Here is a 19756-nt window from a genome sequence, read left to right on the forward strand (position 1 = left end):
AACGTATGTGAACTGACCTGTTGTCCCTAACTTCATTTAACTTAATTTCTCCATCACAGTTAGGCAATTTCTCAGTTAGAGCCTTCAAATCGCCTCCTCTAATGTACAGCCCTTTATTTTCCAAGGGCTGTACGTTTGTCTGATCTAAATTAACTAGGCGCATGCTTCTCTTCTTTGAATTTCTAAATTTAGGCATTTTTTTCTTACAACTAAATTACAAACTAATAACAAAAATCTCTGTAAATTAAAACTAAGCCTAAAATTAAAACTTAGTGTTATAAAGTAAGATAAAACACAACTAAAGGTATAATTTACTTATTCAACAAAATGAAATATAAACAACAAAAAAGCAATTCAAGATAATCTAAACTTGTACAAAATCTGCTTTGACTATTTTTTCAAAATTGTTTGCGTATATCTGACTGATTAACTTTGTTATAAAACTAAACTAAATTAAATAAAACACAATTAAAAACATGATTTATTCTATCAACTTAATAACTAATATATAATATATTAAGAAACAATTAAATAACTTTAACTAATTTGATTCAAATAGTATAAAGTTTACAAAAATTTTACTATCAATTTAAACTATTATAACTTAAAGTAGTTAATAAAAAATGCTTAGTTGACTAAACATTATATTTATTATAATTAAAAGTGTTTTAATGAAATTGTTAAATTATCTAAGAATTAATAAATGAATAACTCACTAGTGAACTGAACAGAGAATCAAAGTATAAAACTTTTTTTCAAAACTACACTAACCCAAAACACTTCGCTTTAAAACTAAAGTGAACTATCTTCTGCTATATTTAAAAACTTAAACGAAATCATATATGAAGTATTAATGTATTTGCATAATTATACAGAAATATGTTTTCAAATCATATAACTTTAAGTACAAAAAGTTGTCTAGAAAGTTAAAGTTTATTACAAGCTTAGTTTACTACAAGCTTAGTTTAGAGTTTTTATTTACTTTTGTCCTGCTGCTTATTGCTTAGGTTTTTTAAATACAAAATTTCAAAACTGATACAAATATCTTAAAGAAATAAATAAAGTTATTAAAACTTTAAGTTTAACAAAAGAATAAACCACACCAACTTTATGATTATAAACTAAACTAATCGTACCATAATTTTTGTGTCAAAATTTGGAAGAAAAATTGTGAAAACTTTAAAGCTGTTTTTCTCGATATTTTAAAATAACTACTTAAATTCTATATCCTGCTACGTTTTTGAAGCAATTTGCCTCAAATTTTTAGAAACTGTTCCTTGCATTATATAGAAAAATCTATTAGAACAGACTAAAAAAACAAAAAAATTAAATAGTTATGAGCAAAAAACAAAACGTAATTTTTTTGTTTATTTTTGAAAAAAATAATATTTTAACTCAAAAATTTAAAATTTTCCTCAGACAGAATATTTTAAATTTATTAAATATCAGATTTATAAATTTTTAAAACGATTGCTTAAGAATTGTAGAAGAAGATAAATTTCTAGAGAAATAGTATTTTTTGCATTTTTAGTTTGCGCCTTCCATAAGAAACCTATGAAAGTCTCTGACTTTGATTGCTTATATCTCAAAATTTATTTTGAATTTTATAAACCGTTAAAAGCAACTAGTAGCTTAGTTGTTAATGAAAGAATTGAGCCAATAAAAAAAAGGGTTTTACCCCCCCCCCTATGCCCTTAATTCTGGAACTACATCTGGATGGTCTTTACTTTAGGCTCACTGCAATAAAACTGACTTCTTCTCAACATACTCATACAGACATACTATTTCTCCCATCATGATAAATACTTACATCAGTTTTATTTTCTCCTATCATTTAATTTCTCATTACCCTAAAATTTTGCTCCAGTTGAATAATTTTATATTAATCATTTTTAATTAATAAAACAGCAAGTGAAACTGATATTTTATTATAATATACATAGATTGTAACTTATCTAAAGAATACTTTTTAATCTTTATATAACTTTAGAAAAAAAAGAAAAAAGATTGTTTGAAGTATATTAAATTCATCTTGTGCTAAAAGTAGAAGAATGACAACATACAAAATGTGCATTGTTTAGTTAACTATATTTTTTGTTAAAACATTTTGAAGAGTTTTGTGTTCACTTTATATTTTTCTGTAAAAAATTTGCAACATTTTTGTTACAAGTACAAAGTAATATTTTTAGTTCTTTCCTAATGACTTCCAGTCACTAGCAATATCAACAAAAAGTTAATGTTAAAACATTATTGTTTCCATAATAACAAAGCTAGCTAAAACTACAGATTCGTAATTCATAAAAACTAAAAGCATTTTAATTTTATCAATTTTATAAAAATTAACAAAAACTAAAAGTTAGAAAATTCTAGCTGTTTATTCAAAATTTTTAGAATTCCAGGTTTCCAGGTAAAGTGGCAACCCTGTAAACAGTTGCTTAAGTTAATTATATATATTTCTTTATTTTTATTTCTTTATTGTAAAGGTAAAAGTGTAACTCTAAAAGGAATTTGAAATTTATTTATTACAACTGTAATTTGTTTTATTTTTAAGGTTTTTACTATACTTGGTATTATTTTAACTTATTACGGCTCTATGTAATTTTTAATTGCACTTTGTTTGATAAATGTATAGACTTAAAAAAGTTAATATTCTAATTTGTTTATGGTCACAATAAAAATAACTCTCAAGTTAAACATAAACTGTTTTAATTTTGCTTGTGATTTGTTTTCTGCTTTATGCATTTATCAAAGTGATAATTTATTTATTTTGCAAAACAAAATACAAGTTAATTATTAATGTTGCTAGCATGGATATCAAAACATTGAAACTAAGTTCTTGTGTATGTAGCTTGATTTTTTTTCAGCAAGACTTATATTTATTTTTTGCTTTTGAAATAATTTATTCTTAAATAAAAATGCATTTATTTATTAACACGTTAAAAAAAGGTTAAAACCTTTTTACTAAATAAGCCATAATATAATATATATTTATAATTTATAAGCTCTAATTGTATATATGTTACAAGCAGATTAAATATTTAAGATTACAGTTATCAAAACACTCGGATCCAGATTTGGCCAAACCCTAATTTGAAAATAATACTGGGATTTGGATCCTGTCAAATCCAAAACTTTTGAATTTGGTATATCAATTGAAAATTCTGTCAGAACAAAATTTAAAAACATTATAAAATAAAAATGTTATGACAAAAAAAAAAAAAAACTCTGACAGAACTTTCTTAATACTGCAAGGTACATTTCCTGGAAGTTTGAGGTAGTTATCTCAAAAAAAGTAGGAGGATGTAGATTTTTAGTGATTTCTAGTTATTTGCCAATTTAGTTTGCGCCCCCCATAAGGAACCTATTGTAGTCTCTGACTTCCACCGGCTATATCTCAAAATATATTTTGAGTTTTAAAAATCTGTAAAAAGCAATTTGTAGAATAGTTTAAACTCAATAAAATAAGACTAAATTGTGAAAACTGTGATTTAGCCCCTTATGCCCTTAATGTTTTTATTAAACTTACAAGAAATAATGTTTCCAATGACTTAACTTTTAAAGTTTAAATCAATTGAGATTTTATTAAAGTTTATGGATAACTTAATGTAACCATGGTAGTTAAGTAATATATAAATAAAAGGAGTTTTTTTTAATAAATTTAATTAAATATCTTTAATCTTACCACATAAAGAACTCACAATAAATGCAAAAATACTTAGCATTAAAACTATTTTCTTTATTTTTAAATAAGACATCAGCCTCTCATGTAAAAGTAATAAACACTAGTTTTTACTCCTTTTTTAGCTTTGTTTACTAAAAAAGTACAGGGATGTCACAGATAATGATGAAAAATAAATTCTAACTTTTTCCTGACTAATCTAAGCAATTCTCCTGACTTTCATTTTAATGTAATTTTTATCATTTTTTGTAAGTTTTCTAAATGTCCAGTTTTCTTGTTTAAAAAATCAAGAAGTACCACCATAAAAATTTCTTTAAGTTGTCTTAAGTTTTGCACAATGTGTTTTTGCAATAACTACCACGTGTAAAGTGTAAAAACTTCGGCTAAAATCAGGGTTGCCAAGTGTTATTGGCAAATTTTCTCTAGGTTTTCAAAATTTCTTCCAGGTTTATAAAAGTAAACATTTTTGGGTCTATTTTTAGTTTAAAGTTAAGTATAAGGTAAGAAACTATGTTAAATATTATAAAAAAATTGAATTGATACAGTAAAGCTACTTCAAATGTGTTAACTTTTCCAGACTTTTGTCTTTTTTTTTGTTTTTCCTGACTCTTTAGCAACGCTGCAAGTATCTTTAAGTAATAACAAACAGCTTTATCTACGATTTAAAAACATATAAATAATATTTCTTATCCAAATTAAAAAGTACTTAAAACATTAAAAGATGTTAAAAATTTTTGTTGCAAAGTTAAACTTTTATTTCTTTACACAGTTTTGTATTAATATAAATTCTTCAAACCAAGATAAATATAATTTCAGATTAAAAACAAAAACTTCATTGTTGTTTCTAAGAGTAGAGAAGAGGTAGCCCAAATGTATAGAAAAAAAACAGTATTAAGATCTTAAATAAATCTAAAAACTATCCTGATTTTTTTATAAAAAAACAAGACTACCTAAGTCAGCCCGTGTTTTAAAAAATCAAAACATTTGAGTCATTTTGAGATTTAAAAAAATTCAAAATACCCTGATTTATCCTGAGTGTGTGGCAAACCTGTTGTAAGTGGATAAAATTAAAAGTTATAATTTAAATCTTATTTAAATAGAAGAGACAACTACAGGGAAAAATACTGTTTTCTATTACAACTGATAACAAGTTCTAAATATTTTTATATTTAAACAAAATTTGAATAGCACTAGGTAAAAAAGTTAAACCAAGTAACCTCCATTTTTTTCTAAATTGCATAATCCAGATAAATGTAGAAAACAAGATATAAGTATTAGTACTAACATGTTTGACAACCAATTTTACAAGTACTTATAAATGCATTCAAAAATTTGGTTATAGAGTTATAGACTGTTTTTGCCAGATAAACTGTGATTTTCGCCACTTTCCCAGAAAACGTTTATCGTTGCAAGGGGTAGAGTTTGAGACTGATGTTTTTAAAAAAAAAAAAAAAAAACTTTACTGAACACAAAAAAGCGTTTTTTTAGTATACACATCTAAAAACAAACGTTCACCATTCAATACAAACTAAATGTAGATGATAAACATGAGATGCACGTTTTGAGAACAAATGTGGTTTAATAAAAGGTGCTTAACTTTAGCAATTAATTATTATCATCTATCTCAACTAGTTATTTTGAGATTTCAAGGTGTTTAAAATTTTTAGGTTCACTTAGATTTACTTGATATAAGAAAATAGTACTTAACTAAGTTAATTTCCAATTAGCTATAAATAAAAATTATACAAGTGCTATTTTAGTTTGAAGTATTTAGTACAAAATAAAACTAGTTTGAGAGTATGTATATGATTTAATTTTACTTAGGTTACTTATATAACTTTAAGAGTTACTTTCAAGACTGTTAGTTATTGTATAACAAGATGAAAAAAATCGCAAAATACTAAAATTAGTAATAAAATAAAAACAAACTCAAAAAATTATAGATAAACTCTTCAAACATGATCTTATTTACATTTTCTGACATACAATTCGATTTTGATTTTATATTACGATTACTTCAAATTAAACATTAATTGTTTAATTTAATAAATAAGTTGTATTGAAATTTTTTTTATTCGTTCAGTGAAAAGTACTGCAAAACTAGCAAGGAAACCACACACGAACAAATTTCCAAGATGTACTTTTAAAATAAACTAATTTTGTTATTCTTTCAATACTTTTCATTTCTTTTTAAAGAGATTTAGTTGTCTGTTTATTTGTAATGTAAAAATTTTTTTTAATAAACAACTAATAATCTAGCTTTTAAAGACAATATAAGAGATGAACTTAAAGAGTGAAATTTTATTCTTTACTGTAATGTATTATACATTAAAGTTTTTAAAAAAACGTTTTTTTTTTGATACTTTCCATAAGGTCATAATTTTCTCTTTGGTTTAGTACTCGAATGCTTTTTATCTGAATTGTTTCTGTTAATTTAAAATTGTCCACTCAATTGTTGTTATAAAAGTATTAAACCTTATACTCAATAACCAAAATTTAAATTATTTACAGAAATTTTTCTTCAGTCTTGTTGTAATGTAACGATGTTTCCCTTAATGTTTGCGCAGTCAGCAAAATAAAAAGTTTTTTTGATTTTTTTTTTGTATTTGTTTATTAAAAAATATTTTTTGATAAACTCTTAATATATTTGGGTAAGGTCAAGGTGGGTTAGGGGTAAGGGTATAAATTTAATACAAATTTTTTTTTTTTGCTAACTCAGCAAATTTTACGGGAAACACCGTCACATTACAATCGGACCCTACGGGGACGGTCAAATTTGAACAAAATCACTTTTGCACAAAGTTTCAAATGTCTACAGGGTCACTTTTACACGAAGAATCATTTTTGACGAGAGTAAAAAAATGAAAATATAATGTTCTAATAAGAAAAAGAAAATACCAATCAAGGGCAAAGGTTAGGGACAACAGTGGTAGAAAAATTTAAAAAAAAATTTCTTATCTTGCAAAAGTGTCTTCGTGCATATCTGACAAATACCCATTTTCCACTGGTATCATTGACATAAAGAAAGAGACAATGATTATAATATAACTAATGATCCAAGGTCTTATTCTAAATAGTGTTTAAAAATACCATTCTTAACAAATCATTGCATTTACAGATTTAATTAAATCGGTCTATGTACTTTATTTAACAACTACTTTTTTAAATAAAAACTTGACTTTGATTTACCCATAGAGATACATACTAACAAATTAATCAAGTTAGAGTAAGTTTTCATTTTTTTAAAGAATGTGATCATACATACCAGATATAAAACTACACTAATTTTAGCTGTTCAATCAAGCGTGATTTTTGTTAGAAAGTTTTAAGAAAAATATTTTCCTAAAGTAGAAAATACTAAAACAAATAAAATGTAATTCTTTTGATAACTTTGGTTGTAATAACAACTTCTAAACTTATTTTGTAAAAATAAGACAACTTTTTTTTACGTGCTAAAAAATAAGGAGTACTAAGACGTGGTCTACTACCGAACTACATCAATGCACATAGATATACCACAGTGTATATATAATTAAGGATAAAAATTCAGCTTGAAAACTAAATAGAATTACTATGATATCTAAACGTTATTAACTTCAAACGCTTTTTAGAAATTTCAGTAAAATTTTAAAGTTGTGGGCATGATTTATTCTATAAGTCTTATTTTATCCATGTCCGGTTTTTAACTTTTTAAAGTAATAAAAAGTTATCATGTTTTGTATTAAATTAAAATTTTTTTTTTTCATTGTAAAAACTGGTTTTACTATTTATTTTAGCGACTTAAAAACAAGTAGAAACGGAAACAAGTTTAAAGACAAGTTGTTTAAATAATTATTTACTGATATTAAATCTGTAAATAATGGAAACAGGTCAAACATGCACGAAGACATTTTTGCATGAAGGGTTAAATATGCACGAAAGGACAATTTTGCATAAAGACACTATTGTACGAGAGTAAAAACTAATAAATAAAATGATTATAATAAAAGAAAAGTTATTAGAAAAAACAAGAAAATTAAAACGAAAAAGATAAATCATTAAAAAAAACAAAAAAGAAGAAAATATAAGTCATCGACTGAGGGTAACAGTGATAGTAAAAATAAAAAAAACTATTTAATAAAAAAGAACAAAAAAAATTACCGACCGAGGGTAAGAGGTAACAGTGATAGTATAAAATTAATTAATAAAAGTTATTATTTAAAAACAAAAACAAGTAAAATAAAAAAAAGTTACCGACCTAGGGTAAGAATAAGGGGTAAGTGATAGTAAATCTAAAATAAATTTTTAACCCGTGAAAAAGTGTCCCTTCGTGCATATCTGACACCTACCCATTAATAATATACATTTATATTTTTTGATTAAAGTATATATCGACTTTTTACACATTCTATTAGCCTTAAAACGGATCAAAAACTATTAATATGAGCATAAGGCCTAGCCTTAATTAAAAATAAAGTCAAGTACTCTACAGCGCAATTTACTTAAACATAGGCATATAAATCATTATATTTTATTTGATAATATTTACGAGTATGATTGAAACTGCGTAAGCATGTGTTTCTATTTCACGATATTGCTCAGTTATTTATTTTCAATAAAAAAACATAAAAATAAAGTTGAAACACTAAAATATCTTGAATTAGAATCTAATAAACACTCCAAAAAGTTTGTAACACAAACTTTTCTTTTAAATCTATACTGCTAATGTTACCACCATAAGTTTATATTTCAGCACTCAAATATAAATATTTTTCTAAAGTAGAGCTTGCCGCAAAGCAAAAAAGTGAAGCCAATAAGTAAATGTAAACGGTAGAACTTATGTTATCTATATATATATATATATATATAAAGGAATGTACTTAACTTTATTCAAGTTCTAACAAAATACTAGCCAGATTAAAAAAAAATCCTTAGAGTGGTGTAGCAACCCTGCACTTTCTGTTGCTACACCCCAAGATTATACTTTGAAACAGACTTTATGCTATTTTTTCAATAACAACAAACTTAAGTTTACAGAAAAGTTTCATAATGTAAAAAAAAATTAACTAAAAAATATAAAATATTTTAAGCCAATGAAAAAGTATAATAATCTAAATTAGTAGTTGCCTCAAACTTTAGAAATCTGTAAATTTTCAAACAATATGTGCAAAGTGTAGTTGCGATTTTCACACAATGAATATTAAATAAGTTTACTTATCATAGTAGAAAACAAACAATTAAATGTTTGAGTAATATTCATAACATATTTTTAAACACAGCTTACTGCTAATAACTATTGTTACTACATTAAGCTGTGATACATACCTAATACATAAGACAATCATTGTTTACTTAATTTTCAGCCTAATAAAAAAGTTGTAAACATGACAAATATAAGTAGCACACATTTGCACTTTTATAAAAATTACTTAATGTTTTTGATAGGTACATATCTGATGAAATCTTCTAGGCTTTTCAGTCTTGTTATTATAATAGGACAATGTATATAATTCACAAATAAATATTCAATTAATTAGCGGTACAATAAAATTTATTACATGACGTTAATATTGCTTATAGAAATAAAGAACTTATATTTTCTATATAAAGAATATAACTTAATTTAATGAATTCTATGCACCTTAACAACGAACTGTTTTCGTAATGTACGTAACTTTACTACAGCAATTTCTTTAAGAACACCAAGTAAAAATTCAATTGAGGTCAAGATTTAATAAATAAATAACTTTCATAAGAAATACAATAAACGATTCAACTTTATTTTCAAAATAATTTGTTTTGTTAAGTAAAAACTAAAACTTAAAAAAAATAAAAATAAAACCTAAGACATTTTTTATTAGTTAGTTTTAGAATTAAAAAATAAGAGCATTAAAAGATTTATAAAATATTATTTTATTGCGCTTACTTTACTTGGAAAAAGTATAATTGCACGAATGACAATAACATCTCAAAAGACACAATAATGTCAAACTGTAAAAATACAGGAGATCAAAAGTATGATAAAATGGGAGTAAATACGTAACAACAAAAAATAAATAAAAAATGTTCGTTTTGTGCTCAAAACTTTTACAAGATTTACTTTCAGAATAAAAAACACAAAATGTTAAATCATTTATGTATTGAACTGAAAAAATAAAGTAAAATTTGGAAAAAGTTCTTTAAACAAAATAAAAATGCACCGATTAATTAGTAGTAGTTCTGAAAAATTAAAAACATATATACCCTTTAGAAAGTATAAAATCAGACTCAAAATTATAAATCTCTATAAACAAACAAAAAATGGTCATTTACTCTCTTGCCGTTTTATGGAAGTAAAAGTTTCGCAAAAGTCCATTCTTGTGCAGATCCGACCAAACAAAAAGGCAAGAAGAAATGAAGAATCAGTGAAACGTTGAAGGTCTAGTTTTACTTGTCCCATCCGACCTCTTCCCATTGGTCGTCCCAACCGTCATTGCTGACGTTTTTGCTTTTGACGTCAGCACTTTTACTTTCTTGCTTGTCGTCAATTATGTTTGTGTCGTCATCGTTCAGCCAAGCTTCAAAGTCCACGTCGTCACTTTGATTTGTGACTTTCGGCCCTTCGTTCGAGCTCATAATGTCGTCAAACTCGGTCTTGTTGTTTTCTTTCGCTTTCTTTTGAACATTTTGAGAAGCGCCGAAAGTGTCCCAGAATTCTGCATCTACGCCATCCTTGTTCTCACTTCAAAAAAAAATAAATTTTTAGAAAACTGTGTTTAGTTTAATTGTAAAGTGAAAGCAGAAATGTTTACTTTTTAGTTATGAAGTTATGAGATAATTTTACATGCAATCATGTCACTTAGTGGTAGAAGTTGTAAAATAAAATACTTTTTTAGTAACAAATATCTAAAATTATGTTTTTTTATAATAAAGTTTAAGTTGAAACTTAATTTGTTTTACTTTTGATAAATTCAAGAAAAGTGTCACACGTTCTACTTAATGTTACTTTTTTTTCAAATCTTCATATTATAACATTTAGCTTGAACAACACCATACATAAAGTTATAAGCTGCAAATATTTGCACATATTTACACAATAAAACTAAAAAATACATAAACTAAACAACGTTGATTGTAAAGGTATACATTCAAATGACGTTTTAAACTAAACTTATGATTTAAACTATACGTCAACTACCAAAAATAAATTAATATACGTGACTTGATTTCTTAATTTTTACTATATTAGTTAACTTTATTAGAATATTTTAGGCTATTTAATTCATACATTTTTATCAAATTAATGTATAAAAAATAAATATTAAAAATATTTATGAAAAAAGGTAGAAAAGAAGAGAAAAATAGAATAAGAGAACTTTTTACAGTGAAAAAACTTAACAGTTGATCTGCATATGAATTTCAAACATTATAATACGCAAGATACTAGCATTGAAATGATATACTGAAAATATAACTTATAAACCAAATATACTTATAATCAACATTAAGCTTCAGACAATATTGCTTTTAAGTTTTTAGATTATATGCACAAAAATTAATTATCAATTTTTTAAATAAACAATAAGAAAAAGTGTGTAACCAGACACTATAGCTGACAAGTTTTGGCAAAGCTACAGGTACAAGCTAATTAGTATTTTTATAATCTCTAAAATAATAAGAAAACATTTGTTTCTCTTAATCTCAACTAAAAATATAAAAACTGCTTTGTAACATCGAAAGAACTAAGAAAAAGTTCAAATAAATAATTGACATATTATTCAAAATACAAAACATTAAGAAAAAGATAATGAGAACTTTCCTATATTCAAACCTTTAAATGGGTTTTGCACAAAGTTAAAACTTACTATAAATGAGTTATTAAAATGGGTTATTAACTTTAAATTATCATTTAGCAAAATTTTAAGCTATATTTATCAATAGCTAAGACTGTTGGGTGAATTTTTTTTTAAACATAGCAAATGTGAAAACTTACTTTAACTTTTGTAAAATATATAATTAGTAAGTTATTTTATCTAAGTACTTTATAGTTTTTTATGTGAAAATAAGCAAATTTCTCAAACAGAAGCTTGATTTTATTTTTGAAAACGTGCAAACACGATGACTAAACTTTGTTCAAACTAGAAAATTTATTTTAGCAAGAATTCATACAATCAATAAAACACACTCACGGTTTATTTTGAATAATGTTGTTTAAACTGTTAAATCCGTTCTTTCCATAGTTTGATAGCTTTGAAAATATATATATAAATCAACCTGCTTACATAGCAATAAAAGATATTGTGTTAAAAAAAGTCGAAAGTTATAAATCCGAATACTGAATTTATTTTAATAAAAAAAAGTAGTTCAACCTATTTTTAATTTATTAAATTATTTCAAAGGGAGATTTTAAAGAATATCAAACAAATATACAGTTTTCAAACTGAATTAAATAACAAAATTAAAAATACAAAATATTATGTTTCAAACAATTTTGAAATACGTACGCAATAATACAACGATTGTTAAAAAAATAAGTTATAAACTTTATTTTAACTATTAAGATGCTTCGCACTTTTAAACAACAAAAATAAATTTAGTACAAAATTTTTTTCCAAGTTAGAAAGTTTAAAAACGCTATCAAGTATTTAATTAAGTAGTCTTGCAGTTAATAATCTAAGTAAAGACTAGTCAGAATAAGATTTGAACTCTTTGTTTATAAACCGAAGAACAAGTTATAAATTTATTAAAACTTTTTTCATATAGCATTTTGTAACTATGTTTAATCTAGACTTATAAAGTATTTAAAAATGTTGTGATATTTTTTATTAGTCGAAGTATAAGACACATGATAGATTGTTATTCATACAAAACTTTATTAAAATTTATAGCAGTATTTAAAAATGTAATACGAAATTAAAAAAAAAAACCTTTGAAGCCCACGATGACATATTTGAAGTAAAATCTTCAACGACATTTTTGTCCGTAAGTTTTTGCTGAGCCGGCTTCAATACTCTGCTGTTAACTTTAGAGCCAAAGTCGGTTGCTAGTTCATTTGCTTGTGAACTTAGTTTTACTGCCTGTATTTGAAAATTGTCGATATAACAAAAAACTAATTCAACTCACAAAAATTAATATTATTGTCTACCTAATTGAGATACTTCATTATTAATTCTAAAACTATTGTTTTTTTCAGTCAATAATATTATGACTTGAATTTGAGTTTAGCTTTAATAACCAGTACATATGGCTGGTAAAAAAAGTTCTCAAAATCATACAGAAAATTAGTTTATTACCGTTTAGTCTATTTTCTTTGAATAATTGAGCTAAAACATCTATAATTGAATTAATAATTAGCTTAATAAAACTTAAAATGTCAGTTTATAATTAGAGAATAATGTTTACCTATAATAATAACTACTAATTTAAGTCTTAAGTTTTAAACAATTTTAATTTACTTTTGACGCATAAACGAAAGACCATTAACTCATTGGTAAACAAAAGCTAAATGATTGCAACGCAAAGGGCTGCTGCATACACAAAAATAAATAGCATTGAAAAGAATCGATTGAAACTTTCTTAAATCGATTTAGGCTTCTTAAACTACCTTTTTATTCATGTTTTCAGTTTCAGATTGTTTTACTTTAGCAGCACAGCAGTCAGCTTATTGCGCAATAATATGCAAATACTTTGTCATGTAAGTTAAGTTACCTGTACACGATTTATGATTATATGCTATAAATAATTTATCCCTAACATTAAAAAAAAAAAAATTTAGAACAAGTACAATAAACTCTGCTTTTTTTATCTAAAATTGATTAAACTAGTCATTACAATATACTACTTCTAACAATTTTATGCACGTAAGAAAACAAATTATGGATGATATATAAAACCTAAGATAACATTTGAATAAAGTATGTTAATGTTAAGCAAGTACATATTATAACATACATGGTTTACTAACTTATCATAACTCATTTGGTTACATCGAAATTTTTATAAACAATAATAATTAGTGACAAAAGATTGAATAAAGATTTGATTTAAAAGGTCTAAGCTTTTTAAAAAGCTACTTTAAGGTCAAATTGATAGAATATAACGATAAAAAGCAACTAAACAAATTGACACAAAATAAAATAAAAATTATTTAATTCAAATAAGGTTAGCTACATGATACATATTACACAATAAAAATTAATATTTATAATTATCTTTTAGATCAACTATCTCTTGTCATTTTAAATTATTTTAACTATTTATATAAAGTTTTAAATATAAAATATTTATTTATTAATAATTATTTTATTATTACATTCAATTATATGGTTTAGCAAGCAATAAACATAAGCTTGTAGTGTTTACACCAGGGTTTCCCAAAGTGGGCCATAACAGATACTTAGGGGGCCATGAGCAGTAAAGGAGCCACAGGGGGTTATGAAGTCATAATTTGAAACTTACACTAGATATTCTCGAGTTGCAGATGAAGAGCAAAAAAAAGTCTTAGGTGTTTTTAATGGTAGTTAAGAATTTTTCTCGAGTTGCAGATGAAGAACAAAAAAAAGGTCTTAGGTGTTTTCAATGGTAGTTTTTAAATAATGTAGTTGAAGGGGGCCATTCGCAAAAAAGTTTGGGAAACCCTGGTTTACACTATATAGTTTTATTTTTTAATTGTTAGACATTTTGAAAGTTTTAATTTTAAAAATTCTAGGCAGCTTTAGCTAATGAAGTGTTAGTTAGCTTTGTTAAAAGTTATAAAATAAGGGTTATGGATTTTTGCAAACTAACTGTCTGCCTCAGTGCTTATTACTGTAAGGATTTTAAATTAATCTTTATATAAAATATTAAAACATACTAAATATTTGCTTACTAAGCTTTAAAATGTTTACAGAAAAAAACACTTGAAACTTGCATAATAAAATTTTGTATACTTAACACAAACATTATAATACATAGTATACTAATCTTAACTTTATTAAAAAGCAAGTAATAAGTTTTCTTCAGTAATTATATAAAAGCTAGTATAACAAAATTGTTGTTACTTTGAAATATATTTAATTTCTGCTAAGTATCTAGAGCAAAAAAAAGGAAAAAAATCTAGAGACAAAATAAAGATCATCTAACAAAAAAAAGGAAATAATTTTGAAGAATACAAAACAAAACTTTTAACGTTTATGATTGTAAATTTTTCAGAAGAATACTTCCAGTAACATTAACATTTAGTTTATGTAAAACATTTCTACTAACTAGTATAAAATATATAACAACATAAATACGTTTTCTTTAGCAGCACTAGCGGCAGAAACAGTCCATTTTGAAGCAAAGTTCCAACCAACGCTGAGTGATGAAATGGCTCCTGCTAGCAAATCTGGCTCGTCATTCGCAGAAGGGTCGTAAGGTCGATTTCCTACCCCGCCGTACTTCGACCCTTCAGCTAGAAAAAATAAAAAACAAATATTGTAGTCATAAAAAAAGGGAAAACTGAAACGATTTTATTTTAGGCTAATTTAAATTAAGATATTCAAATTGAGTTTTTGTAAGAAAAACTGCTAGTTCTAGCTAAGACCCCTTACACAAAGAGTTCTGCTTTAAAATACCTTCCTTGTTAGTACTAAACCTTCAAATTTTTTTTCAGCATAAAAATACTTTGTTTTCATAAATTTAAGTATTTAGGCTTAATTAAAAAGACAAACTTTTGGGAGGTATTTTTGTCGTAGTATCATCGTTTAGCCAGTTCTCAAAGTCGTCAATATCATCTAAAGTTGTTGCATTCGTTGACTTAGAGTTTAAAGTTGATCTATTAAAAATAATAAAATCGAAAACTAAGCATAAATCACATGCTTAAAAATTTTATAATAACAGTAATTTATTTACAAATATATTTTACCTTATAAATCAATTGTAAATAGTGTCAACATATTGTGTATTATTCATTAAAATTTAAAACAACACATATTTTTAACAAAGTTTCAATTTAATATATTTATAACTAACATTTTATACTTTTGAAATGCCTAAAATGAGTTTGCACTCCTTAAAACTTTAAAGACTCTTTCAACGACTAATAAGCTGTCCTTGAAATTTATTTTTAATCAAAAAATCAAAGTCAATAAACAACAAAAATACAATGTTATATAAAAAAATTTCTTCCAAATAAGTTAACAAGTTACTAAATAAGGCAGGGGTCAGTAAACCACAAGTATGTTTCTATTATAAATGGGATACAGCCTACAAATAGTAACATTTCTTAAACTAACACTAGATGCTGAGGTCTGTTATGAACAGTAAAAAAAAGTCACATTCTTACTAAAACTTTAATAAATTCCAAAGAAGATTTTTATTTTTTGAAATTTTACTCCCAACCACAAAACTCATGCTGACCTCTGCTCTAAGGCAAACATAAAAATTGTTAATCAATCTACTTCTGACATCAAACCTGTGTGATGTTAGTGATGATTCAACAGGAGGCTTATAGTTTTGTGCAGATGAAGTTATTTCATCCCAAATTTCCCCACGAGATTCTATTGAAATCTGAAAAAACATTGTTACTAAATGCTTTCTTATGAACAATTTCAATAATCCAAACTAAAATTAATTAAACACATGTGAATTTTATCACATAATTTTCAGACATTAAATATTATCACTTGTATTGGTATTTTTTATTCAATGTAATATCTAAAAACTAAAAAAAGATACTTAGTTATATAAAAGTTGTATGTTAAATCATAACCTGCTGCATCAATATAAATTAATTAAAAATAAACAATAACAAACTTTGTCTCTTAATAAAGCTGCTGTTTTACTATTGTATTTCTCTTTTAACGTCCAATTTTCCTTAAAGTCATCATGCGATTTAAAAAAATCTTTTCCTGTGTCATTACCACCTACCTGATAAATACTATTGTAAAATTATGATTAAACTTTTATATAGGTTCAAAATAAGTATTAATTACTCAACCACACTTTTAAGTTTTCAAAATAGATTACTATTCAGCCAACTTCAACATAATAATTTATTTTGCAAAATAAAATTTGTTCAGTATAACAAAGTAGTGTTCTACTAGATCCAAATGCTAGAACTGGTTAATTCTAGTCATTGCTTGCCAATATTCAGATCAAACAAGATTTTGATTTGAAAAATAGATTCGATTCTATTGGGGTGAATCTCGATTTGAAAACTTTGTCCTATCTGATCTCCTTCGGAACTGACTTGCAATTAAGGGCATAGGGGGGGTAAACACCCATTTTTGGTATTTGATCTTATTTTATATAGTTTTTACTAAGCTAAAAAATGCTTTTTACAGATTTAAAAATTCAAAATAGTTTTTGAGATATAGCCGGTCAAAGTTGGAGCCAACAATAGGTTCCTTATGGGAGGCACAAACTAAAACGGCAAAAAAAGACTACTCACTAAAAATCTATCTTCTCCTACGTTTTTTGAGATAACTACCTCAAATTTTCAGGAAATGTTCCTTGATATATTTAGAAAATTCTGTCAGAAGGAATTGAAAAAAAAATAAAATGTAAAAAATTTATATGAAAAATAAACAAAAAAAACAGTTCGACAGAATTTTCTAAATACTGCAAATATATAGGACTTGATTTTTTTTTTTTCAAATTAAAATCTGATTAGAATCAAGATATTGGCAAGCCAGAGCCCCTTTGGATCTAGTAAATATTAATATACACTTATTTTCATCTAAGAAATAAGTTAATTAGTTTGAGAAAAGTTTTAATATATTTTAACGAATTATTTTTAAATAGATACCATTTAGTCTTCAAAATTAATTTTTGATTAAGTTTAAAATACTAATCATTTGAAAAATACAAAAAGTAAACTGATAAAGTTTTATTTTGTTTTATGATTTTTGAAAATTATCTGAAAACTTTGAAACATAATAATATGAATGTTTTTATAAGTAGAAACATTTATTAAAAAAATTTATGATTAACAGCTTGAAAACTGTATAGCAAACTTAAATATTGAAAAAGAAGAAGCAATTTACTGCACTAATTTCAATAAAGTATTAACAAGAATATTATGAAATTTAAACATTAAAAGTTCAATCAAATATTGGTGTTGTATGTAAATAAACTTCAAAAAACTTATATAGTTCTTTGTATCTAATTATACCGACTTTCATTTTTTCAAGTTCACTGTCTTTCCATTTATCCATAGTGGTACTTCTGACAAAGCTAAGGTGGACTCCAAGCCCCCGATGCATTCCACTACATTCTAAGCAGATCCAAACTCCATAAGTGACGGAAACCCACTGTGGATTGAGAGCTGGACATTCGAAACAAACCTGTTTTAATAGATTTGAGTTAAAAATTGATAGAATTAATTTAGGGAAACATGTATAAAAAGTTTTAAAAAGCTTATTGTTTATTATAGGGTTTTAAAATCTCCTATTCATAATTGCCTGTTTTAGAACTCAAAAAAAAATATCGTTTCTATTAATCAAAAACCAAGAACGTCTAGTGAAAGTTACATATGTCTTGTAAATTGTACCTAGATTTTTTTTTCCATTACAAACCCCAACATATAAAGGATAAGTTTTAAAAATTCCTAACCTAAGTAGGTTTTTTTTGCACATTTTACAACAACAAATATATACAGGGCTGCCACTCTTTGAAGCAAAAAATCCAGCTTGTGTCACCAAGAATTAGCCTACACTATATCAAACTTGCCTGAGTTTATTACAAAACTGAAAACAGCAGTGATAGTCAAAAGCTGAAAATTTTTACTGAAGTAATATATAATGAAAGCTAATAAGTTTTAATTACTTTGTAAAATTAAAATATTAAGAAAAAAACAATGCCAAGAAAAAAACATAACTTGTAAGAAAACCTAGATTTATAGGAAAAAATCCGAATTAGCTTCAGTTGTTCTAAAACTTAAAAACTAGTCTGAGTTATCCTTATTGTGAAACAAACCTGTATAAAACTTGTAAAACTGTTTTTTAATCAAAACATGAAAATTAAGGAAAATATTAGGTCATTCTATTCTTACTAGTTTCTTAAGAAAATTTATAGTTATTTACTTCACAATTTGCATATAAATCTAACTGATTGTTATAGATAATAATTGAAATCAAGAAATAATCTACGGCAACACCAAATTAAAACATACTTTATTTCCATTGTTATTCCGCAATTCATTTAAAACTTTTCTCGCTTCAGCACTTGCCATTTTTAGTTAAGTTATTCAAAATTTAGTCAACTATTGTGAAAATAATTTTATTTAATAAGAGCAATTTTGGATAACTTGTTAGACCATGATTATATAAAATTAAAACTTATTTTACTGCTATAACAAAACAAACAATATATTGAGATGACAGAATAAAACAGCTTACATAATTAAATTAATAAATTATACACTTTATTGAATTTATAGTTAAATTAAAACAACTTTTAAATACTTTTTAGTATTTGAAAAAATACTGTTATCCTTAGTATGGAAATCAACTTAATTTATGTTTGATAAATATTTAAAGCTATGAACAAAAAGTGCAACTAATAAACATAAATATAATTATTAAAAAAACAGATATAAATCAATAATTTTTATTCTATTTTGTTTAAAATATCTAATTTTTTATAATGAACAATTTTTAAATTCATAAAATTTGTCCATAATAAAAATGTAGTAAAATCAAAAACCTTTTTTAAGTAATTACTCAGTACAAAATACAAAAACATCTTTTATAACAACAAGTAGATATAAAGTACAAACTAGTTATATCAAAGTTAAAACAGTTTATAAAATAAAATTTAACAAATTCAAATACTAAAAGTATTTTATAGTTGTAAAACCTTAGTTTAGCATGCAGTTTAGGGAAACGAGTCAGAAATGCTATTTATACTTTTCACGATTATGTTTAAAAATTTAGGGGATACGGATTTAAGGTAAGAAACTAAGGGCTAGTTTTAAAATTGGGTTATACTAAGGGGTTTAATAAATTATTAAGATTAGGCTTTTATAGTTGTATTTATCTGCGCAAATCTGACACATATCCTTTGATAAACCTTAAATATACAATTACTACATGAAACAGTTATGTTTGAATTTTGATTTTCATTTTAAGTTTATTTCTTTATTTTTAATCTAAAAAC

General features: G+C 25.0%; 1 protein-coding gene across 1 annotated transcript; it reads right to left on the reverse strand.

Annotated features, from left to right (window-relative positions):
- Positions 1-9299: 9299 nt before the first annotated feature.
- Positions 9300-18862, reverse strand: LOC145834218 (ADP-ribosylation factor GTPase-activating protein 1-like). Its single transcript, XM_082941595.1, has 9 exons — positions 18771-18862; positions 17776-17943; positions 16412-16525; positions 16071-16165; positions 15328-15431; positions 14911-15068; positions 12565-12714; positions 11827-11885; positions 9300-10379 (listed from the first exon to the last, which is right to left on the reverse strand). The coding sequence occupies exons 1-9, from the start codon at positions 18828-18830 to the stop codon at positions 10085-10087; spliced, it is 1203 nt and encodes a 400-aa protein (XP_082797721.1). The 5' UTR covers positions 18831-18862; the 3' UTR covers positions 9300-10084.
- Positions 18863-19756: the final 894 nt, after the last annotated feature.

This window comes from Thalia democratica, chromosome 4 (genome assembly GCF_965202585.1).
Source record: "Thalia democratica chromosome 4, ktThaDemo2.hap1.1, whole genome shotgun sequence".
In the NCBI taxonomy this organism is placed as follows: Eukaryota; Metazoa; Chordata; class Thaliacea; order Salpida; family Salpidae; genus Thalia; species Thalia democratica.

Excerpts from the sequence above, each read along its gene's own strand:
- LOC145834218 (XM_082941595.1), bottom strand. The coding sequence starts at position 18,830 with ATGGCAAGTGCTGAAGCGAGAAAAGTTTTAAATGAATTGCGGAATAAC. Across the intron at positions 17,944-18,770 it reads GGAATAACAATGGAAATAAA|GTTTGTTTCGAATGTCCAGC; the intron begins GTATGTTTTAAT and ends CTATTAAAACAG. Across the intron at positions 15,432-16,070 it reads TCATCACTAACATCACACAG|ATCAACTTTAAACTCTAAGT; the intron begins GTTTGATGTCAG and ends TATTTTTAATAG.